Consider the following 22402-nt stretch of genomic DNA (forward strand, 5'->3'; position numbering starts at 1 on the left):
AATAAAGAGATGCTGTGGAGAGATAGGAACCAACTTTCTCCACAAAGAGGTATTTGGTTTGGTTCCCACCAGCGTTAGAGAAAGTGCACTGTGGGAAAATCCATTGCCCTCTTTCCCAATCTCACTAAGAAAGAGAGGGACAAGTGCCTGAGAAAGAAAACCTCCAGCTGAGAGAGGTGGGGTCCCGAGGCCCATGTTACCTTCTCACCAAAGGAGCAGGATTGAAAAGAGCTCTGGAGACCCATCCCTCCTGTGTTACCAGTTGGCCAGGCCTAGTAGGAGCAGCACCCCTCCAGCTGTGCCCCACCAGGGGTTGCCCACCCGCCCTCCCCCGGCCCTCCCCCGAGTCACCAAAGTGGAGGCAGGGCTGGTTGAGGCGAGGATGGGGCCAAATGAGTGGGCAGGGGCGGCCAGCGGTCCTGCGGAGAAGGGGGAGAGACTGTCAGGGTGTCTGTACCCAAATTAGGCCTACAGCGCCCCCCCCCTTAGCCTGCGTGGCCTGCGATGGGAACGGGGGTGCCTCACCTGCGGGCCGGGCCCAGCACTAGGAGCTGGAGGAAGGCGTGGGTCGGGGGCACTGGGCTGGCCTCCCGACCTGTCGAGGTCACAGTCACCGTCACCACGGAGTCTGGCGCGGCTGAGTCCGGGACCTCCAACCACAGGCGTCCCCAGGCGGACTCATTCAGTTCCAGGCGAACCCTGCCAAGTGGACACACACGCCTGGCTGAAGGCCCGGGCTCCGAAGAGCTGCGAGCCGAGGGTCCGAGGGTCCGAGGGTCCGAGCCAAGCGCCGGCAAGGAGGCGAGGCCAGGCGAGACTCTGAGCGCCCAGCGGAGGCCGCTGTAGGCGGGGCTTAAGGCACCAGACTCCCACACCCGGGAACCGAAAGGTGGGCCAGAACTGAGCAGGAGGGTTCGGGGGCTGTACACGGAGAGGTTGGAGGTGAGAGGGAAGCTGGGGCTGACAGATGGCCTAAGGTCGAGATCCTGAGGGCCCGAGAAGCTGGCGAGCCGCCGAGCTGCGGAGCAGGGCGGAGGGCGGGTCAGGGCAGGAGCCGCGGCACCTCTCTCGGGGCCCCACCCGCACCTTCCCCTGGCGTCTCACCTCCCGAAGCACCGGGACCACGGTGCAGGGCTGGGGGGGCCGCTCGGTGCAGGCCCCGCCCCTCTCCGTCCGGCCGACCAGCTCCAGAGAGAAGCGTCCCGCGGTGGACAGAAGCGCGGGCGGGAGCGAGGCCGCGAGGACACCTCGCTGCCGCGGTCCCGTGGGCTCCAGAGGCACCCGGCCCCGCTCGGTACCCTCCGGGACCCCTCGAAGGACGACGTGGGAGAAATGCGGCCGAGCATCTCCGGGGTTGCCTCTGGAGCCCAGCCCTGTCACCTCTACCAGCAGCTGGCTCTGGAGGCCTGGGACAGGGGACCAGAGGGGAGAACGATGGTCCGCAGGAGAGTCGGAGACAGGGAGAAAAAAACAAATGGCTTTTGGAATAGGGGTTACCCCTGGGGAGTATGGATGGAGAAAAGGGGCTACCTCTGAGGGATATTGTTGGGCAGGGTCAGTAAAGATTCTGGGATGCTGGAAATGTTCTAAATCTTGAACGGAGGGATGGTTACATGGGTGCATTATATGCAATCCATCCAGTGCGTATTTCAGTTTAATGCACTTCATTATATATAACTCAATAAAAATTTAAATATATAATTATATATATAATATATAATGGGGGCACCTGGGTGGCTCAGTTAAGCGTCTGCCTTTGGCTCAGGTCATGATCCCGGGGTCCTGGGATCAAGCCTTGCATCGGGCTCCTTGCTCAGCGGGGAGCCTGCTTCTCCCTCTCCCTCTGCCCCTCCCCGCCACTTGTGCTCTCGCTCGTGCTCTCTCTCGAATAAATAAATAAAATCTTTAAAAAAATAATAATGGACAAGTTGGGGCAGGGGGATAGATACACCTGCAACTGGCTGAGTCAGGGGGTAGAGGCCAGGGTGGGGGCCATCCTCCATGGGAATCTGAAAGTAGAAGAGGAAGTCCAGGGATGTCTGAGCTGAGGAGGGCCAAGGCAATCAGAGACCTTCTTGCGATGAATGTGACTGCTAGTGTTCTCCGAGCTCTGCAGCCTTCCCTTCCCTTCCCTTCCCAGGAATATCTCCCTCCTTACCTTGCACTCTCACCCTGGGCGCGTCCTCAGCTGTGACCCAGATCTCCCAGGTCCCTGTCTGTGGGGGGTCATTCACGGTAACTATGCAGAACTGCCCAAAGCGGCGCGTGTGACCTAGAGGCCCCTCGCCTTCCTCCTGGCCCTGGGAGACCCCTGATGGGAGTGGGGGATTCATGGGACAATTCCCGTCCTTTAGGATGTCACCCTTCATTCTCCTCCCTTCTTCCCTCCGCCTCGAGACACACACGGGGAAGTATGCCTGCAGGGTTCCTGATCTAGAAGCTGCTGACCTCCCTGTGGATCTGAACTGTGACCCTCTGGAGCAGCATATCCACACTGAACACAAGTGGCCTCCCAGACACCACAACAGGAGGTTCCAGGGGAAGGGTAACCTTGAAGGATGGGCAGAAGCACAAAATGGGGGAGAAGATAAGGCAGTGAATGAGGTGTAGGAACAAAGGCAGGAGAAGGGTGGAGACAGAAGAAAACTAAGTCACATGTGGAGAAGGGAAGCCCGTGATAGAGGGGGGCAGAGGACCAGGGAGGGAATTACGGTCAACAACAAAGTGGAGGCAAGGGATTGAGGGTGAGGCCATCGCTTCTTGTCCCTCCTTAAAAGATGGCAGGACTTCCTGTGGTAGCCCTGAGGACAGACTGCTGGAGGCCAAGGCTGGGGGACAGGGGCAGTACCCACCAGGAAGGAGCAATGTGGAAGGTGGGCAGCCGTGGATCTCAGAGGCAGAGAAACTTCCTTTCCCACCCTTCTGACTGCGGTGGCAACACGGCAGTGTTAAACCATTAACCTATGAGAACGGGAAAGGCCGTGTCATCACCCACACCCTTAGTTCTCAGCTGAAAACATTAGTCCTTCTGGGCGCCCACACTTACTCACCACGTCAGCCATGCTGTCCCCAACAATGGCAGCCACATCCTGAATGTGCTGGTCTTTGGTGAAGATGACCTCTCCTCCTGAGGTCAGGGCCACTGCTTCGTATGGCTCAAAACGCAGAGGGGACAAGACCTCACGCCGAGCTCGGCCCTGAACCCTCGATGGGTCTTCAGTCACTAGGAATGTCACCTGTGCCCAGAAGAGAGGCCAGGTCTTGAGTATTCCCAGTGCCGTCTACCACTGTGAACGGGGGTCTCCTGTGCCCAGGCGCTCTACAGAGCTGATGACCAGTGGCAAGTTCCCTGTCTGCCCTCTGACTGCCACTGCAGGGTCTCCCAGTGACACAACCCCTAGGCCTTCACTTAGTAGTTGCCACTCCCTTGTAACTGTCACCATATGTCACCCACATGGTGGATTGTTGGCAGCTAGATCTCCAGTTCTTCAAGTGGTTTGTTGGCGACAGGTTCAAATATGAATTCCGCACAAATAAGGGATCCAGAAACGTTACACTCATTGTCTGCTTCTCCCACCCCACGCCAAGGCTGGTGCGGCCACCAGAGTGTGGGGTGAGGCTCATTAGGAGGTTGTCGCCATAGGGTTCCCCGCATCCCTGGGTGGCTACAGCGGGTCTCCCATCAGCTGTGCTCACTCTGCAGTGCCACTCCTGAGTCAAGGATTCCACCTGGCTGGCGAGCATGGCGTCCTTGGGGGAGGCGTCTGTGAAGACAAAGCTGTCTGAGAGTGGAGGGGTGTGCAGCAGAACCGGCTGGCAGAGAGGGGGAGCGCTGGTATTAAAAATGGCAGCGGCGGGGGAATGGGTAGAACCAGGGAGGACAGAACTGAAGGGAATAGAACCCTGGAACCCTGGAGGGAAGCTAGGGGGACTAAGCTCTGAGGGCGGGGTGGGAGGTGGAGGTCCCAGGAAGACTCTAGTTCCCCTTGGTGGTGGGACCTGGAAAGGGGAGGGAGAAGAAGGGAGGGGGAGGGCAGACCTCCAGGGCTGACAGGCACATGTCAGGCTCATCTCCACCCCCAAGGCATGGATCTCATTGAGTTGTTGCCAGAAGCTGTCAGGGTCACTGGTTGTAAAGACAGGGCCAAACCCTGGGGAGGCAGAAGGGAGGTTGAGGTGAGTGAGGAGAGGGATCCCCTATCCCTACCCAGGACCACCTCCCCAGTCAAGAGGCCTGCTGTGCTCCAGGGGCAAACAAGTATGGAAATAACAATATTCCCTTATATTTATATGTGCGGGGCAGGGCAAGGGCTAGTTACCTTGCGGGGAAGTGGACCTCATTTCCTTAACAGAGTGGCATCTCCTGTGGTCCTGAGCGGGCCTTTCCTGGGTGTGTGTGTAAGTATGAAAAAGACCTGGGCCTCAGTTTCCTCACCAGAAAAGTCAGAAAAATAACAGTACTTACCTCGGAGTGTCATTAGGACTAAATGAGCTGATTTTGTAAACCTTAGAATAGTGCTTTGACCCATAATAAGTGCTAAATTCTTAAATATTCAAAACTTCATCAAATGTGTGTTAAGCCCCTATTAAATGCCAGCTACTGTGAGATTCATGCAGGTAAATCAGACTCAACTCCTGCCCATAGGGAGTTCTCAGTCCTATGGGTATTTGATGGTCATTTCAACCCTAGGAGATAGGCAGGATAAGACAAGTACTGACCCACTTTATGGATGATGAAATTGAGGCAAAAAAGGCTAAATGATCAGCCTAAGGATGCACAGTGACTGGTCGACCCAGGTCAGATGGTCTGACTTCCAGTTCAGTGGGGGAAGGAAGTACATGATAACCAACTGTCTCAGAGGCTTCACGGGGGCCTGCACCCACCAACCCCCGTCCTCATCCCAACATCCACCTACAGGAAATGGAGAGAATTGAGAATGGCTGATTAGCATGGAAGCCTAAGCACAGATCATGATTAACCTCATATGGAAAGTGCTACCATTTTGGAAACAGAAGTGGCCGATTGTTTCCTATATGCACGCGGGTACACATAAAGACTCAACCACAGGAAGTGTTACCATTTTGTTAAGGAAGTGGAGCCACGAGGCCCACTTCCCCACCAGTGGCATTTACCCCTTGCCCTGGACTTTCCTTCCTTCCACTATCCTCCCCAGACCACAGTTACCTGGATCTTGGAAAGGCACCAGGACGTAGTGGACAGGCTCCATGGGGCAGCCCCGTCGCTGTTCCACAATGTGGCGAGCCTGGATTTTGGCAGCATTGATCTCCTCACCCATACTGCCCGTGGTGTCCAGGACAAAGCTCAGGCTGGAGGCCGGGCTGATGTCCAGCAGCCTGGAGGGCAGGCCGAAGACACCGGGAAGAGTCTGCACATTTGTCCCCAGCCCCTGTTTACTCAGCTCCCCCAGGAGCACATGCCCATTAAGGAGCGCATCTCGCAGAGGCCACTCACCCAGAGAAACCCCTGTCTCCCAGGTGGTTTCTCAGGAGACTGAAGGCTGGATGGAGGCCAGAAGGGCCAGTTTTGCTGCCTGGAGGTGCAGCATGTGGTGGGGAGAGAAGCCCGGGGCTGTGCTCTCTTTGTTGATTGCTGCCCTGTGGTGGCTGGGAGCTGCTCCGGTCAAAACGGCCCCATGGCTACATTTCCCTGGGTTGCGGGAAGAGATCTGGGCAAGCCACTGCCTCCTAAGAGAACTAGGCCCTCTTTGACCTGGTCTGACCTCTCAGTCTTCAGCAAAGGACCAGCAGGAAAGATGATGGTTTGTGGAGGGCAAACTGGAGTGAATCCTGAGGGGTCAGTGATCACAGTACACGGTGCATCCCCTAATCCCCCCAGTCAACCCCCAAAAGCTGCTGTTGGGTAATGGAGAAGTCTCAACAGCTGAGTAAGAAGCTCTCCACCCTCAGCAACAATCATGGCCTCCTCAGTGGGCCTCCATCCACCCACCCCATTCCCAACGTCCTCGCCTTCTTCCAGGAAGTGATGCCATAGGAAATGGGACAAGGGCCTACAGTTCTGAAATCCCTAAGGAGAGGGCCAGGGGAAAGGAAGGGCCTTTCTCCCCTTACTTCTGCCTGGTACCTGGAGGTTTGGAGGGATGAGTTCCAAAGTAGCCAGACGTGAGGAGTGTAAAGCCCAGCAAATTCCCAGGGCAGCTCAACTCTCACAATCAGAGCAGGCAGGATCGCCTACTGGGAAGAGAGGACAGCGGTCTAGAGCCCAAGATTCTGCCACCACTGACCTTTATCCCTGTCCATCCAAACTTTGGCTTTCTCCCCAGCTGGCCAAAGCCCATATGTACTCTTCTAGGCTTTCTGAACAAAAACCTGGACATTGTCTGGTGATGAGACAGTATTTGAGACGGGGACTGTGCTAGGAAACCCAGAAGCGTGGGGAGCAGTACTGCAGGGATAGAGCCCTCTGTGAGCTGTGGACAGGAAGCCAACTTGTAGTGGGCAGGAGGCAGCTTCCGGTCATAGTGCAGGTGGAAGGAAGAGGGGACTGTGAGGGAGAGCCCTGAATGCTTCATGCCATGTTGGGGGAGGAAGCCACATGAAAGAGAACTCAGTGGAGGTCTGCAGACCTTGGTCCTGGCTCTGTCCTCCCCCTGTGACCTTGGGGAAACTACCTAAATGACCTGGCCTTTGGCTGGGCTGGGGGACCTCACAGGTCATTCCAGAGAAGAAGCAATGTCACATCCTATGCGGCCTGAGGATGTGACACAGTGGCTGGGTAGGGTGACAGGATGCGGCTCTATGGGATTCCCCCAGCTCCAGGGTCATGGCCGTACCTCGTGCCAGGCTCCCGAGCTCCTGCCTCAGCCAGAGGAGCTGAGGGTGTGGCTGCTGCCGCCCCAGGTCCACCCAGTTGCTGTGACTGTCGAAATCCTCGCGGGGAGGGGACAGAAGGGGACTGTCACCACAATCTCCAGCCCTTACTCCCACTCCTTTGAGTTCCCCATCTGGAAAGCCCTTTGAGTTCCCCATCTGGAAAGCCTCCTCTTACCCCAAGTGCGCTCCACGGGCTCTGCCCGTTGCCCAGGAGGGGGCTTTCCCCAAGTGGGAGTCTCCCAGTGTTTCCTCCCCATCTCACTCAGAGCCCAAAGGCCCACCTCAGACCTCCCGCCTCCCTCTTCTCTCCAGCCACAAGGCCTCCTGCTCTTCCCACCAGACCTAGGGACCTGGGGACCAGCCTCAGGGCTTTGGCAAGCAGCCCCCATCCCTTCTTGATCAGGGGGAGGTGTGATCAAGGAGGCACCGTGAGGAAGCTTCTATCTGGGCGATGGGAAGACCCTGAGTGAAGCCCTCCCCCTCAATGACCGTTTCAGGCTGTTCTCACCTGCAAAGCATGAAGCGCAGCGCCGAGGCACTGGCGGGCCAGGGTGTGCTCCAGGGCTCTGGCCGCCCCCATGGCCGCCCGGAGAGTCCCCGCCGGGAGCATGCGGCCCTGGCCCAGCCGCTCGGCATTGAAGTGCAGGTCAGGGTCGTTCCCAGATGTTGGCAGGAAGTCCTGGGCTGCGTTGGCCCGAGACACCTCACCTAAGGCTGCTCGGAACTGCCGAGAAGGAAACCCAGGTCCCAAGTAGGCAGCAAAGGGGCGCCTGGGCGGCTCAGTCGTTGAGCGTCTGCCTTCGGCTCAGGTCATGACCCCAGGGTCCTGGGATCGAGCCCCGCATCGGGCTCCCTGTTCCCTGGGAAGCCTGCTTCTCCCTCTCCCACTCCCCCGGTTTGTGTTCCCTCTCTCGCTGTGTCTCTGTCAAATAAATAAATAAAATCTTAAAAAAAAAAAAAGAAGTAGGCAGCAAAGAGGTCGTTGGTGAGGAGAGTGCGGCCCTGGAGAGAGTGGGTTTGGGGACAGGGCCCCTGGGATTGGACTATTGCCCACATTTCCTCAGCAGCTGTCACTCGGGTCAGGTGTGCAAGGAATTGAGAGTGCTGGGCCCTACGAGGGAGCTGGGCCCTACGAAGGCGGGGCAATTCTGGACCTTTCTAAGGAGTGGGGGCTCTTGATTTCAGGACCAGGACTCTTGGGTATTGTCAGGCGATAGACGTGGGGAGGTGCGGAAGAGAGGATGTCCTTTCTCTTGGCAAGCAGGGCCCTCAGGGAGTAGAAGTCCCAGGGAATTGGGGAATCCAACTGGGATGTGACAGGGCCTGGGGACGCTCACCAGGAAGTCCTCAAGACGAACTGGGGGGCTGCCCTGAGGGCGGCTGCTCCGGGAAAAGCCGCAGGGTGACACAGAGGGCCGCTTCCTCCATCAGGTGCTGGTGGGTGACGGAGCCCAGGGCGGCCAGGAGGCTCCAGATGTTGGGGAAGAAGGAAGTTGCGGGAGGCAGCGGCAGCCGAGGGACTCAGGTGGGAGAGGGGACCATCTGCGGGGAGCATGGCTGGGACATGGACCTGGGGGACAGAAGGCACTCAAGAGCAGGAAGCAGCTGCCGAGTCCTGGTCAGGCCCAACAGTTTGTCTCCCTGGGCACTTGCGTTTATCTTAGGCATCCGACGGGTCCCCAGCTGGTTTCCCCACCCTCTTTCCTCAGTCGCCCAGATTACCTGAGGGCCTTATCAGGCTAATAGGGCCCGGCACCTGCAGGAGAGGGGCTGAGGCTCCTCCGCTAGGACCCCCCTCCCCACCACCAGGCTGTCACCCCTCCCACACCCCCACGCACACAAAGTCTTGAGTCCCCTCTCTAGGCCTGTCCCCTACCTGGTTGCTGGGTCTCCGGCAGGGCCGCTGGGGCGTGGTGTCACAGGGCACTTAAGTCAGAGTTATACTTAACCTAAGCGGGACCCAGCGGAGGGGGAGGGAGGCCTGGGCGGGGGCGGCAGGTGGGGCAGCCCCCGGCCCTTCTACTCATGCCCGCCCAAGGCCACAGGCAGCAGCCGGCACCAGGGCGGGCGTCCCTCAGCCGGAGGGCACAGGTGAGTGGAGAAGAGCTGGCAGGAGGAAGGGAGTAAGCAACCTGACTCAGGCCTGGCTCAGTGCCAGGGACAGACCCAGACAGACGCACCTCTCTGCCCAGCCAGTGCCTCTGGCCTGGCCGGCAGCCCTCGCACTGCTCGTGCCCACTGTGTCCGAGGGCGCAGGCACCCAGGCCCTCAGTGCTCCCCCCCACCGCCCCAGCACGCACAAACAGCTGGTTTTGTGGCAAAATATTTTATTGCTGCCACCCCCATGGTGGACACTGGGGGTTATGAGGACCGGAGTCGGGTGTAATCACAGCATCTTCTGGAACAGCGCGATGGCCTCATCCACCTTCCTGAGCTCTGCTTCTGTCTGTTGGAGCTGGGGGTGGAGCAAGGGAGAGGGGGCAGTGGGTGGTGAGGACCCAGGCCCAAGAGAGGAGACAAATGCCAGGAGCGGGGGCACAGCCCATGCCCACGATGGCAGAGGGGTCCGAGTTGGAAAGATGGCTGAGGACCACAGGCAGGGAGTACTCTGGGGACTGTGTGAGCCTGGCCGGCCCGCTCCCCCCTAATTCTCACCGGCCTCCCCAGCAGCACCCGCCTTCTCTTCCAGCATCCCTGAGCTCCCAGGTCTTGCCTTCTGCTAGAGTGGTCAGTCCCCAAAAAACAAAGGGGCCTCAGAGCCAGCAGCCCCGCCCCCGGGTGGACGGTGGGGCACAGGGGTTCGGGACAGAGGCTCCTAGGCAGGCACAGGGCCCTCATTTGTAAAATGGCAGTGGTAATACCCCGGGCCCTGCGCGGGCTTCCAGGAGAACTCTGCTCATTTCTGTCTGCGTCCATGCGGTTCACCCCACTGCTCCCCGCTGGAGAGATCCCAGGTGAGCCCGCTGGGCTTCCTGAATGTAGGTGGTCCCCAGACCAGCTCCAGGCATGTGGGATGCCAAGTTCCGGGCACCGGGGCAGGCACGAGGGCTCTGGCTGGGAGGCAGGATACCTGGTTCTAGGTCTGCCTCCATCCTCACCTTGCTTGTGTGACCCTGGACTATGCCCCTGCTCCCGGCTGTTCCTCGTGTAAGGGGACGGATTACGCAGACCCCACCTGTTCAAGGGGCCCAGGCTACCTGCTGCCCCGTGACTGCCCAGGGCTGGGCAGCACGCAGCTGTGGGGATGGGGTCTGATGATGGAGGGAGCGCATGGGGAGGGAAGCGGAGAAGGAGTGCCCGCCCACCCCGCACACCTTGGCTCTGTCTGCCTCCTGGACGTCGAGGGGCACCTTGCTAGGGTAGCCCGCGGCGGCGCGGCGCTCCCGCAGACGCTGGGCCTGGCGCTGTGCCTCGCTGCGCTTGGCCTGCAGCTTGCCCAGCTCCCGCGCCGGGTCCACCAGCCCCTGCAGCTGCAGGTGGACGGAGCAGCGGTCAGAGGCCAGGGCCACGGCACAGCCCTGCGGCACAGGGGCCCCCAGGGCCAGGACGGCCACCACACCCGCACTGGCCAGCGCCTGCACGTAGCCTGACACCGCCGACCCCAGAGCGCCTGTGGCCTCGTCGGCCACCTCCAGGAAACCTGCGAGGCAAGGAGGGAGGAGAGATGTGGCTCCGAGGAGACGCGCCACGAGGCACCGCGCCAGACAATGGTCCCAGAGTGGACAGAGGAGACAGAGGGACGGGTGGGGGTGGGGGCCTGAGGCTCACAGTCAGGCCGGATCCGGGTGAGGTTGTAGTCCGCCCGCAGGGAACGCACAGCTCGCGTTATGCTTAGGGCCAGGTCCATGGCAGCTTCAGCCTCAGGGTCCTTCCAGGAACACTGCGGGGGGAGGAGGGGGTGAGGGCGGCTGGGGGGCAGGCCAGAGCCCCCACCTCCAGCCATACCCCGTACCTCTGAGGGCTCCGGATAGGGGGTAACACAGAGGCTAGGGGGAGCTTGCAGTGTCCGCCGGGGCAGCCTCTGGAACAGCTCCTCGGTCACGAAGGGCATGAAGGGTGACAGCAGCCGCAGGCCAACGTCCAGGCAGGTATAGAGGGTCTGGCGAGCACATTCGGCCACCACTTGGTCCACCCCATTCAGCACGGGCTTCAGGCACTCCTAGGGGACCGGGAAGCACAGGGCTCGGGTGGAAAAGGTCTAGCCTCCAGGCCTCCCTGTGCCTGGAGGACCGGGAAGGTGACAGGTTGGCCCAGGTCCCATGGCCAGCCACCGGCAAAGTGAGGCCCAGGGCTCTGCCGCACCCCCCCACCCCGGTCCGCTTCTCACCAGGTAGACATCACAGAGCTCATAGAGCCAGAAGCTGTACTGGGCAGTGGTGACAGCTGGGAAATCGTAGGCCTGGAAGCCTTGGTTGCTAAGCCTCACGGCCTCAGTCAGCCGGCTGCGGATCCAGCGGTCCACCAGGCTCTCGTGGCCTCCAGGCTTGGGAAGAAGGAGCGTATCAGCTAGGAGGTCCCATATGCCCAGGGGAAGGGAGGCAGAAGCCTCGGGGGGGGCAGGAACCACGGGCAGGCCTGCATTCCAGGAGCCTGATAGGTCTGAAGCCACCATCATGTGCTCAGTTTGGGGAGGAAAACGGAGAGGCCCTCCCCAATGCCCCCGGCTTTCACTGTAACTGTCTGTCCTGTGTCCACCCGTCCCCTCAGTTACATGAAGGCTCCTCCAGGGCCACCTGACTCCGTGGCTGGGATCCTGACAGCACGGGCCACGCCTGATGCCTGGTGGCCGGCGTGCAGCCTCTGTGTGGTGCTGCCCACTGCGCTGCCTAGCGGGTTCTCACCTCAGAGGTCGGTGAGGGCACAAAACCCTTCCCAAGGCCCCGGAGGGCAAACTTGGTGGCGTTCCAGAGCTTGTTGCAGAAGTGGCGGTAGCCCAATATCCGGTTCACGTCCAGGTTGATGTCACGACCTGGGCGGGAGCGAAGGGTGAATCCTTACCGTTCTCCCTCCCGACTCGTGCCCACCTTGGGGAAGGGGAAGGGGAAGGGACTTGGCTGAGAGGTTTGAGAGGCCATACCCTGGGACGTGTAGGCACAGAGTCCAAACCGGAGGGCGTCGGTGCCACACTCGGGAATCCCCGCTGGGAAGTCTGCCTTCTGTGGGGAGGAGTCAATGGGGGGGCGCCTTGAGGCAGCTGCACCTCCCTCGGCCCACACTCTAGCCCCAGAGCCCGCCCTCCGTACCTGCCCTTCTTTAGCCTTCTCCACCTCACTGGGATCCAGGTTGCTGCTCAGTAACTGGTCGTGGAGGCCCTGAGGGTGAGGTGGGAGCGGTCAGGGGGCCGTGGCCACAGCCCCACGGCCCTTCCCAGCCTGGCCCAGAGCAGAGCCCCACCTGCAGGGAGACTCCGTGGATGACGTCCAGGGGGTCGATGACATTGCCTAGAGACTTGCTCATCTTTCGGCCGTGGGCATCTCGCACGATGGCGTGGAGGTAGACCTGGCAGGGAAGGCCCACGACCATGTGTCTCCTCACCCAGACCCCAGTGCCTGCCCCGGGCCCTGCACCGAGTTGGCCCCATACCGAACCTCCGACCCCTCGGTGTCCCTGCCAGTCCACTCAGCACCTTCATGGGAATTAGAGGTACTCCCTCCTCCAGGAAGCCAGGGCACAGAATCACCGCGTGCAGCCCCGGCCGGCTTTCAGTCCCCACGAGCCCTCCCTGGCCAGGCTGTGCCCTGTGTCCCCATGCATGCTGAGCCCGAGCTGTAGCACGGGAAGGGGGTGAGATAGGGACTGTGGGATGGGTCTCGGCAGTCTTCACACCTCTCTGAAGGGCAGCTTGCCAGTGAGCTTCAGGCCAAGCATGACCATCCTGGCCACCCAGAAGAAGAGGATGTCATGGCCCGTCTCCAGCAGCGTCCCCGGGTAGAACACACTCAGATCTTCTGACTGGGGGCAGAGCAGGGCATGAGGGGGGGCCAAGCACCCACCTCCCAGATCCCCACCCCACCCTGAGCTGGTCCCTCAGGAACATACCTGGTTGGGCCAGCCGAAGATGGAGAAGGGGAAGAGGCCAGAAGAAAACCAGGTGTCCAGTACATCCTCATCTGAGGGAGGCCAAGGTCAGACGTCAGAGGAAGGAGAGAGGAGGATCAGAGCCCCGGCTCTGCCCTCCACCCCCCAGACCCTGCCTTGCCTTGCTGGAGACTGATCTTGTCAGGGGACACTCCAAATTCCTTGGCTGCCTTCTCCCGGGCCTCGGCCTCGCTGCGCCCACTCACCCAGTACCGCCCATCTGGGTCCTGCAGGCAGAGTGAGTGCCCAGGGGGCGCCTCGGCCTTGCTCCGCCCCCTCCCGCCAGCGAGGACCCAAGGAAACCACAGCTCCTGGAGATGGGCCAGTGTCCAGCTCCAGCCCAGGTCTCACCTGCCCCGGGGGCACGGCGGGGTCACTGACTGTGACGAAGTAGGCTGGGATGCGATGGCCCCACCACAGCTGCCGGGAGATGCACCAGTCCCTGCGAGGGGGGCGGGGGGGAATCAGGCAGGGGAGGGAGGTGCCCTGGCCTGTGCCCTGCCTGGCCTCTCAGCCAATGCCCCTCCCCACACCGAGGGGCCGACGCACCGGATGTTGTCCATCCAGGCATGCCACGTCCGCTGATGGGCCTCAGGGAGGATGCGGAGGTCGCCCCGTGTCACAGCAGCACTGGCGGCCTGGGCCATCTCCCCACAGCGCACGTACCACTGCGGCCGCAGCAGAGGCTCCACCACATCCTTGGACCGGCTGTGGGGACACACGGGTGGGGTGATCAAGGGGTGGAGCGCCGCAAGGAGCCCCTTCCCCACCCCGGCCTCCAGACTCACTTGCAAAGCGGCACCACCATGGGGTTGTCCTCGACGCTCCGGAACAGTCCCCGCTCCTTCAGTGCCTCCAGCACCGCCTTCCTGGCCTCAAACCTGGGTAGGCCCTGGGTGGGAGACGGGCCCCATCGCGGCTGTGCTTAGGTAGCCCACTGTCTCTTGACCTGGCCCCCGCACCCCCAGCAGTCTCACCAGGAAAGGCGGGGGCACGTTGATGAGGGCCCCTCGGGAGTCCATGATGCTGATGGCCTCCAATCCGTGCCGCTGCCCAACCTCATAGTCGTTCTGGTCGTGTGCGGGGGTGATCTTCACCGCACCTGGGGTGTGCGTGGGGGGGCCCGGGGCATGAGGGACTCGGTGGAGTCTCTTTCTACCACCCCCTTTTGCTGAAAGATGTGGCTCCCAGACCACCCTTCTCTAGTACAGTCCCTGAAATCCAGCCCAGGTCCTGCTGCTTCAGGAAAAGCTTGTTTCTTTTTCTTCGAGAGGGAAGATGAATGACTGGAGTGCGCCTCATGGCCTCCTCTCTCCAGAGGACAGCCCCCTGCTCACCTGTGCCAAACTCCACGTCCACAAAATCGTCAAAGACAATGGGGAGGCTCCGAGACAAGAATGGATGGATCACGCTCTTCCCCTTCAGGTGCTGGGGACAGAGGGTGACGTCAAAAGTTCAAGAAGGCCTGGACCCAACTCCCTCCTATCCAGGGCCCTGATTGTCCCAACACCCAAATTCCATCTTCAGGGCCAGAAAGGAACTGAAGATGAGTTTCTTTTTTTAAAAAGATTTTATTTATTTATTTGACAGAGAGAGACAGCGAGAGAGGGAACCCAAGCAGGGGGAGTGGGAGAGGGAGAAGCAGGCTTCCCGCGGAGCAGGGAGCCCGATGCGGGGCTCGATCCCAGGACCCCGGGACCATGACCTGAGCCGAAGGCAGACGCCTAACGACTGAGCCACCCAGGCGCCCCTGAAGATGAGTTTCTAAGCCAATTTTCTCCTCAGCCAAGGGGCTCCGTGCCCACCCCACCCTCATTCACAGTGTGGGAGCCCCTTCCAGCCAGCAATCCTCCCGAGCTGTGGGCAGCACCCTGGCCACACCTGGTATCTAGGATCTTTGGGGTGCACAGCTACAGCCACGTCTCCCAGCATTGTTTCGATCCGAGTTGTTGCCACCACCACCTCCTCGTCACTGTCTGGGGTGACATGCGGCCCTGTGGGTCTCAGCTCTGGCCCCTTCTCCACCCAGCCCAGGACCCTGGTGCCCCCGGCTCCTACCTGAGCCTTGGACCTTGTAGGCGAAAGAGACAAGGACCCCAAATTCCACCTTCTCCTTGTAGCCAGGCACGGAGAGCAGAGTGCGACCTGTCAGCTCCTTCTTATCCACCTGTGACATGGGTATTAAGAGAAGTGGCCTAGAAGCCAGGGCTGGGGGCGGAGATGGAGAGAGCCTGGGCCGGGGGTGGGGGCACACCTCGATGTCGGAGATGGCAGAGTTGAGGCTGCAGGACCAGTTGACAAGGCGGGTACTGCGGTAGATGACTCCTTCCTCGTGGAGCCGGACAAAGGCCTCTGTCACAGCTGCGGAGAGTTTCTGGGGAGCAGGGGGAGGCAGAGCTGGGCCCAGCTGCCCAGGAGCCCAGGCAGCAGGATCCGGTGAGACCCGGGCTGTCCGGAGTCCCACCGTCTAGCTCACAGACCCCTTTGAGGGCTGGAGGGGAGAAGTACTTTTCTTGAAGAGAGAGGGCTATGGGGACACAGGAAGCCACTCAGCTAGGGACAGGTGCTAGTGGAGAATCCTGGGAGTTCAGGCTCCATGGGGAGGCCCTATCATGTGCCATCTGGAAGAATGTGAGCTCCCCGGGAACCAAGGGCCATGAGAAGGGGCAAGAAGTGATATTTGTAGCTGAGCCCTTAGTGGTTTCCTATGGGTGGTGGGCTCCCCTCCTAGAGGAGGGCCACAGCGTGTGTGCTCTTCCGTGGATCACTCGCTCTGGGGAGCTTCCCACTCCTGCCCCAGGCCTGAGACCCCTCCTACTCACAGGGTCCATGGTGAAACAGGCTCGATTCCAGTCCAAGGAGCTGCCAAGCTTCTTCAGTTGGTGGTAAATCCGGTCACCTTTCCTGGAAGTGGACAGACAGGCCCGGAGGCACTCAGGCCTGGGCTGGAGGGAGACATGAGGTGGCTGACGGGACAGGACGGGATGGAGAATCACTCGTCCCTCTGAAAGTGACCTGGGCCCCAGAGCCAACTGAACCTCAGCCTCTGTGAGGGCCTGGCCCTGCAGCCAGGGCCGGAGGCTACAGAGGTCTTATCTGGACAGGGGACGGGGCGCTGCACACTCACTCCTCCTTCCACTTCCAGACCTCCTGCAGGAAGGCCTCTCGGCCCAGCTGGTGCCGGCTCAGGCCCTGCTCGCGCCAGAGCTTCTTCTCCACCACCACCTGGGTGGCAATGCCCGCGTGGTCACAGCCAGGGTTCCACAGGGTGGTCTCCCCGCGCATGCGGTGCCTGTGGGAAGAGCCAAGAGGACCCGAGGTGAGTGGGCCAGTGGACCTGGCACCAAAGGAAGAGGGAGGGGCTCCTGAGCAGGGAGTTAATGGACTCAGGAAAGAAAGGGGAGGTGGGGAGGGATCCTCCCAATTCTAAAATTAGTCAGGGAGAGACGTGCAAGGACAGCCAAGGCAATTTGACAAAAGAACAAGGAGGCCTGTGCCCAACCAGAAAGCCAGACGTAGGAGAGGGTTACGATTATTCAAACAGTGAGTTACTACGGAGAAACAGAGTTACAGATTAAGGGAACAAAACGGTGTCAACGGTGTCTGGAAACAGATCTGAGCAAATTTAGTATTCGTCGAAAGTAACATTTCCTATCAGTAGGGAAATGACGATCAACTGAATAAATCTGTTCGGGACAACTAGTGATTACTGCCCTACTTCCCAATATTCATAAAGGTAAATCCTGGTCCGATTCGTGAACTCAACACTATCAGAAAAGCATTAGGAAAAAAACGACATACTTTTCAAAACTAAAAAGAAAAAAACAACACAGATGAAAATGTTTCTAACTTTGAGGTAGGAGAGGCCTTCTTTAACAAGACACAAAGTTAAAGAACTACTGGCAAACCAGGGCGCCTGAGGGACGCCTGGGTGGCTCAGTCGTTAAGCACCTGCCTTCGGCTCAGGTCATGATCCCAGGGTCCTGGGATCGAGCCCCGCATCGGGCTCCCTGCTCAGCAGGGAGCCTGCTTCTCCCACTCTCCCTGCCCCTCTCCCACCTTGTGCCCCCCACCTCCTCTCAAATACATAGATAAATAAAAGGCTGCTACCTTGAGTTTTTTTTTTTAAGATTTTTAAATGTATTTATTTGAGAGAGAGAATGAGATAGAGAGAGCATGGGGGGGGAGGGTCAGAGGGAGAAGCAGACTCCCCGCTGAGCAGGGAGCCCGATGCGGGACTCGATCCCGGGACTCCAGGATCATGACCTGAGCAGAAGGCAGTCACCCAACCAACTGTGCCACCCAGGCGCCCTACCTTGAGTTTTCTAAACGTGCATTCTTTTCTGTTAATAACTTGACCATTGTGTTTTACATGTATTTAACACAACTCTGTTTTTGCAGGTTTCAATTCCTTGCAAAATTCTCAATCTGATGTTGTATCCCCAGTGCCCAGAGCGGAGCTGGCATAGTGACGTCCAGTAAGTATTTTTCGACCAAGTTAATTTAGGAAGTAGGACTCTAGAAAAACTTTTCAAAACTTAAAATATAATAAGCTCTTGCTTCCAAAAATAAAAAGTTGCTTTAAAATACATTTTTAGGGGCGCCTGGGTGGCTCAGTTGGTTAAGCGTCCGACTCTTGATTTCAGCTCAGGTCACAATCTCTGGGTCCTGGGATGGAGCCCCGCCTCGGGCTCTGCGCTCAGCGGGGAGTCTGCATGTCTCTCTCACTCTCTCCCCCTGCCCCTTTCCCTGCTCGTGCTCTCTCTCTAAAATAAATAAAAGTACTTTTTTAAAGGGACTTGTCACGTGGAATACTAGGTTATATATTTGTGAATACTGTTCATGTGTCAGGGGCAGGAGCAAATGCTAGAACAGGTGGAAACATTCACAATACACGTAACAAACCAAAACACCAGTATCCAGAATATTAAAGAATCTTCCAACAAACCAACTAAAGAAAAAAAACAGAATCAACAGGAAAACAGATGAAAGATAGGTACAGATGATTTACGTAGAAGGAAACCTCACTGGCCGAGAAACACGAACAGGCATGGCCTCGGAATCAGGAGTAACAGAGGTACCATGTTTTTGCCCATCAGATTGGCAGACACACACCAGTAACGTCCAGGGTCGGAAAGGGCGTGGGGAAATGAATGCCCTCACAGGCAGTTCACGGAGGTGTAAGTCCCTGACGCCGTTTTGGAGGCAACTTAATATAAGCATGCCCCTCCAACGGAGCGGTTTCACTTCCCGGTAGTACACCAGAGAAATCCTTCCACTCACACTTGAGAAAGCATATACAGAATGTGCGTTCCAGCCAGGTGTTCGAGAGAGAAAAATCAGGCAACAACCATTATTAAGGAAGTGACTCCATTATGGTATAGCCACATTATGCTACGGCACAATGAAAGAAAATGAAGTCAGTCTGTGTACAAGAACAAGGAAAGATCTCCCAAATAAACTGCTAAGTATAAGAAAAAAAGCTGTGGAGTAACATGTTTGGTTTGAGTCTCTTATGTTAAAGAATAGAAAAGAGAAAAACCCACCCAAAAAGAAAATTATAAGTTTCTATGGATACACGTATTTGTAAGTAAACAGATAAAAGATCTGGAATGATACACATAAAAGTGGTAATAATGGCTAAATTTTGCGAGGGAATAGGTCCACAGAAACGTAGTCAAAGAGACTTAAAGCTTTAAATTTCTTACAAAAACATATTTACATATTTCTTGTTTAACTCAAAATAAAGTTATTTTTAGTAGCAAGACAAGGGAGAGGAGAGTCTGCAAGCGAAGGGTGCTGGTTGCCTAAGGGAGGGCGCTCCTGATGGGATATGGGACTTGATGGGGACAGAAGCGGATCACCACCAGGGGGCACAGCTGAGGGCCCATATGGAAGAAGAGAGGACAGAGAACTGTTCAGGAAGAGAAGGGAGGACTAAAGAGGAGGCAGAGAAGGCAGAGGGAACTGGTGGAAAGAGAGGACAGGAGCTTACCATCGGGTCAGGGAGTCCTGGATGGCATTGGTGAGTGCGTGGCCCAGGTGCAGGGAGCCTGTCACATTGGGGGGTGGGATGCACATCATGAAGATTCCCCGGGGATTTGGTGCGGACACACTGGAACGCTGATGGGGGAGGAAGAATGGGCACATGCTAAGGCCTTCCATCCCTCTCCCGGCCCCCTCCCAGGCAATGGGTCCCTCGGCCCTGCTGTCGCCCTCCCACATGTCCTCCAGGCCTGGGCAGCAGAGCCCACTCACTCCATACTCTGGCTTGAAAAAGCCCTGCTGCTCCCACCAAGGGTACCAGGCAGCTTCCACATACTGAGGGCTGTAGGAGTCGGGCATGGTGCCACTGACATCTGGGGGAGAGATGGGGAGGGTCAGTGCCTGAGGCTGGGAGCAGCTGGGACAATGGGCCAGCAGAGGCGCCGGGCCTCTGTGGCTCACATCATAGGACAGACAGGCACTGGAAAATCTGGGGGGCTGTGCAAACCCTCCAAAGCCAAGTGGTGGGAGCAAGGGCAGAGCAGGAAGGGGTAACACCAAGGAAAGCAGCAGCTGAGGAGGGTGGAAATGAAGGGTGGGGGTCCTTTCCCCCTTCTCATACCTTTCTTTTCCCCAGCTGGGGTTGGGAGGTCATAGGTAATGACCCCAGGATCCTGTTTCCCCCTCTTCTCTGGTTTTGGTTTCTTCTGCTTGGGAGGGAAAAGTTATAGGCAGAGAGATCATCCACCCACCACGGTGCCAACCTTCCAGTTCGACCCTTAGCTTCTCACCTCTGCTGGGGGTGGTTGCTGCTGCTGGGTCTTTTGCTTCTGTTGGAATTTCTCTAGCTTCTCCCGTTTCTTTGCCTCTTTCTTGAGTTGAGTAGCCGTCTTTGGGGGTGCAGGGACCTCAGGGCCTAGAGAGAGGCACAGAAATGCCAACTTAGCCCACTGGGGACCCTCTCTGTTAACCATGCCATGATGCTTCAGATGGGCCATTCCAGCCGCCCCAGGGCTCCCCGTGCTGGTTTCCCACCTCACCCTCCCTCAGGCCCCTTCCCGAGTGACTCCGCCATTCCTAAAAGAAAAAAGGAAAGTGAGCTACAGAGAAGGCCCAGAGCAAGCCCTCCTCACCTGGCTGTTGAGAGAGGGGTCTGGCCCCCGAGTGCAGAACCACCTCTCCCAGCACCGCCCGGAATTCTGGCTGCTGGACACACGTGATGAACCAGCGCGTCACATTGCCCCAGACCCGGCGCGCAGAGGGCTCCAGGACCTGGGAGGGTGAAACGAAATGAAACACCCTTAGTCACCCTCTCGCGAGGTATGAGGACAGCTGCCCTCGTTCTTCCCCAGGCCCCAGCAACTCACGTAACGGAAAGGCAGCAGCAAGGCTGTGACAGCCGCCAGGTCAGCCAGTGTGGGGGCCTCCCCGGCCAGGTAGGTGTGCAGCCGAAGCCACTCTTCCAAGGGGCTCAGGGCCCGACCCAGGGCCTCCAGGGCAGCCTAGCAGGACAGGGAAGGGCTATGAGACAAGGTTTGGCCCACCTCAATCCCCACCCCTATCCCCACCCAATCCATGTGGCCCCCTTCTGCTCCCACAAATCACCACCTGAGGCCAAAGATCATAACAAACGTATTCCCATTTGTTCAATAAATTCCTGCTGAACACTTACTATGTACCAGAAGCAATATATTAAACATCAGAAGTTAAAGATTGCATAAGACAACCCAGTAATTGCTTCAAGAAGTATTTATTTATTAAGCACCTACTATAGGTCCGGCACTTCTCTATGAAGAATGTGGAGACAAGCACAGACCCTGACTGGTGGAGTTTACTTACAGTCCAGTGGGGGAGACAGTAAACGTGCAAATACAGAACGCATTATCCTATTTTTCTCCGTTAAGTGTTATGAAGAAAAATAAATCAGGCTGAGGGGGACAAGGCATTCCAGAGAGGGGACTTCTATGGTAGACAGAGTAAGCAAGAAATTGAGGGAGCAAGCCAGGGTCACATATTCATCTCATTCACTCATTCATTCATTGAAGAAATACTAAGGATCCACCATGTGCTCAAAACTCTGCAAGGAGGTGGTCTGCTTTGGACTCACAGCCTCAGTCTGGTCTAGTCCTCTCTCCTCTCCCTTCCTTCCCCTCCTCATTTGCCTTCTCCATCTCCCCGAGCACAGCTACCTCTCCCACCCCACTTGCCTCTCTTCTCTCCAGTCTTTTTCTATGTTTCTCAGTAACCACGTTCATCAGCTTCAGACTCCTCAAACTTCTACTCCCAGACTTTAAAACACCTGGCACCAGACTATACTCTGCACACCTCTTTCCATCTTCTCAAAAGTGTTTCTCGACATGGAAATTTCCACTCTCAAAGATGGGAAGACCAAGACTCAGTTTAAGAAACCTGCCCAAGGTTATCATACCAGGTGGCAATCTGGGACGTGATCAGTGTTTCTCCACCTCTGACACCCTGTCTGCCAGTCTCATTACCCATTCTACTCTTTCTTCTAAATTCCCCCCTCTTCCTTCTTCCCTTCTTCTTCCCACTCACCTGGGGGTCCTGGGCAGAGCTCCGGAGTCCCAAGGCCGGCAGCGTTGCTCCACAGGCAGCTGGTATTAGCTCCGTGTCGGCATAACTGACCCACTGTTGGACCAGGACGGCGGCCCGGCTACCGCCAGGGCCCCCCAGGCCTGCCGGCCACAGCAGCTGGGCCACAGCGGTGGCCCCCCACACCCAGAGCCCACCGGGCCCCTGCTCCAGGGCGGGCAGGCGGGGTGGGGGAAAGGGAGTCCTGCTGGTCGGAGGCGGCTGGAGACAGATTCGGGGGTGGGCTCCTCCCCAGCCCGGCCCCTCCCCAGCCTCCCCATAGCGCGCCGCTATAAGGGCACGCAGGCTGGGGAAGGCGTCGGGGTGAGGGGAGACATACAGGATGGACATGGTTACGCAGGGGGTCCGAACGAGGTGGAAGAAAACCTAAGGAGCAAGAGAGACAGGGGATGACTGAGGGGAGGGCAGAGGCGTCCTACTGGGAGAACAGAGGGGACCCCGTGGGGACTCCTGTACCGCAGGCGTCTGGGACCCCCAGGGCTGGAGGTCTGACCCGGCCTTAAGAGCCAAGGGCCCGGCTCTCGGAGTGGCAGTGCCAATGGGAGACTCCCCATGATCGCGCGTGCTCGGGGACTGCGGGAGGCTCGGGGCAACCAGCCCCTCGGCGTCCAGGAGGACGCGGGCTCGGGCCGCAGGTACGTACTGGCGGGAGGTGGTCACGCCGAGCCGGACAGCCACCTCGCGGCCGGAGGCCGGCCGAAGGTGGACCGGCCTGACGGCCGGAGCCGAGGACTCGGCCGGGCGGGGACGGTGGGCGGTTCTCGAGGCGACCCCAGCTCCCTGCGACCGCCGCCGGGCCGTGGGCGCCCACGTGTTTCCCCCCCTTTGTGACAACGAGCGTTTCCGGGCCCGCGGGTCCTGGCGCGGGCGGCCG

General features: G+C 58.5%; 2 protein-coding genes across 3 annotated transcripts; both read right to left on the reverse strand.

The window, feature by feature from the left end:
• Positions 1 to 28: 28 nt before the first annotated feature.
• On the reverse strand, positions 29 to 8520 carry VWA7 (von Willebrand factor A domain containing 7). Its single transcript, XM_081827538.1, is given in 21 exon segments — positions 29 to 439; positions 544 to 1067; positions 1105 to 1406; positions 1952 to 2044; positions 2159 to 2311; positions 2418 to 2550; positions 3051 to 3236; positions 3697 to 3813; positions 4040 to 4086; positions 4089 to 4151; positions 5186 to 5355; positions 5474 to 5519; positions 5522 to 5668; positions 6104 to 6187; positions 6190 to 6213; positions 6813 to 6909; positions 7361 to 7600; positions 7813 to 7854; positions 8190 to 8216; positions 8218 to 8372; positions 8502 to 8520. Coding segments are annotated over 21 exon segments (2853 nt in total). The 3' UTR covers positions 29 to 255.
• Positions 8521 to 9162: 642 nt separating this feature from the next.
• On the reverse strand, positions 9163 to 22402 carry VARS1 (valyl-tRNA synthetase 1). 2 transcript variants are annotated; one of them, XM_081827893.1, is made up of 30 exons: positions 22172 to 22402; positions 21472 to 21894; positions 20283 to 20417; positions 20049 to 20187; positions 19707 to 19831; positions 19538 to 19622; positions 19189 to 19289; positions 18926 to 19053; positions 16058 to 16222; positions 15753 to 15834; positions 15185 to 15304; positions 14989 to 15097; positions 14812 to 14906; positions 14268 to 14358; positions 13908 to 14032; positions 13719 to 13822; positions 13480 to 13638; positions 13282 to 13372; positions 13052 to 13157; positions 12892 to 12962; positions 12679 to 12804; positions 12247 to 12351; positions 12096 to 12164; positions 11930 to 12008; positions 11694 to 11821; positions 11180 to 11335; positions 10805 to 11011; positions 10621 to 10732; positions 10167 to 10322; positions 9163 to 9307 (listed from the first exon to the last, which is right to left on the reverse strand). In XM_081827893.1, the coding sequence occupies exons 2-29, from the start codon at positions 21856 to 21858 to the stop codon at positions 10207 to 10209; spliced, it is 3516 nt and encodes a 1171-aa protein (XP_081684019.1). In that variant the 5' UTR covers positions 21859 to 21894; positions 22172 to 22402; the 3' UTR covers positions 9163 to 9307; positions 10167 to 10206. The 2 variants fall into 2 exon arrangements, with proteins under 2 accessions (XP_081684019.1, XP_006738511.2); XM_006738448.3 differs by having other exon boundaries at positions 10167 to 10492.

The sequence above is a fragment of the Leptonychotes weddellii genome, chromosome 8 (assembly GCF_054177405.1).
Source record: "Leptonychotes weddellii isolate Sample4059 chromosome 8, ASM5417740v2, whole genome shotgun sequence".
In the NCBI taxonomy this organism is placed as follows: domain Eukaryota; kingdom Metazoa; phylum Chordata; class Mammalia; order Carnivora; family Phocidae; genus Leptonychotes; species Leptonychotes weddellii.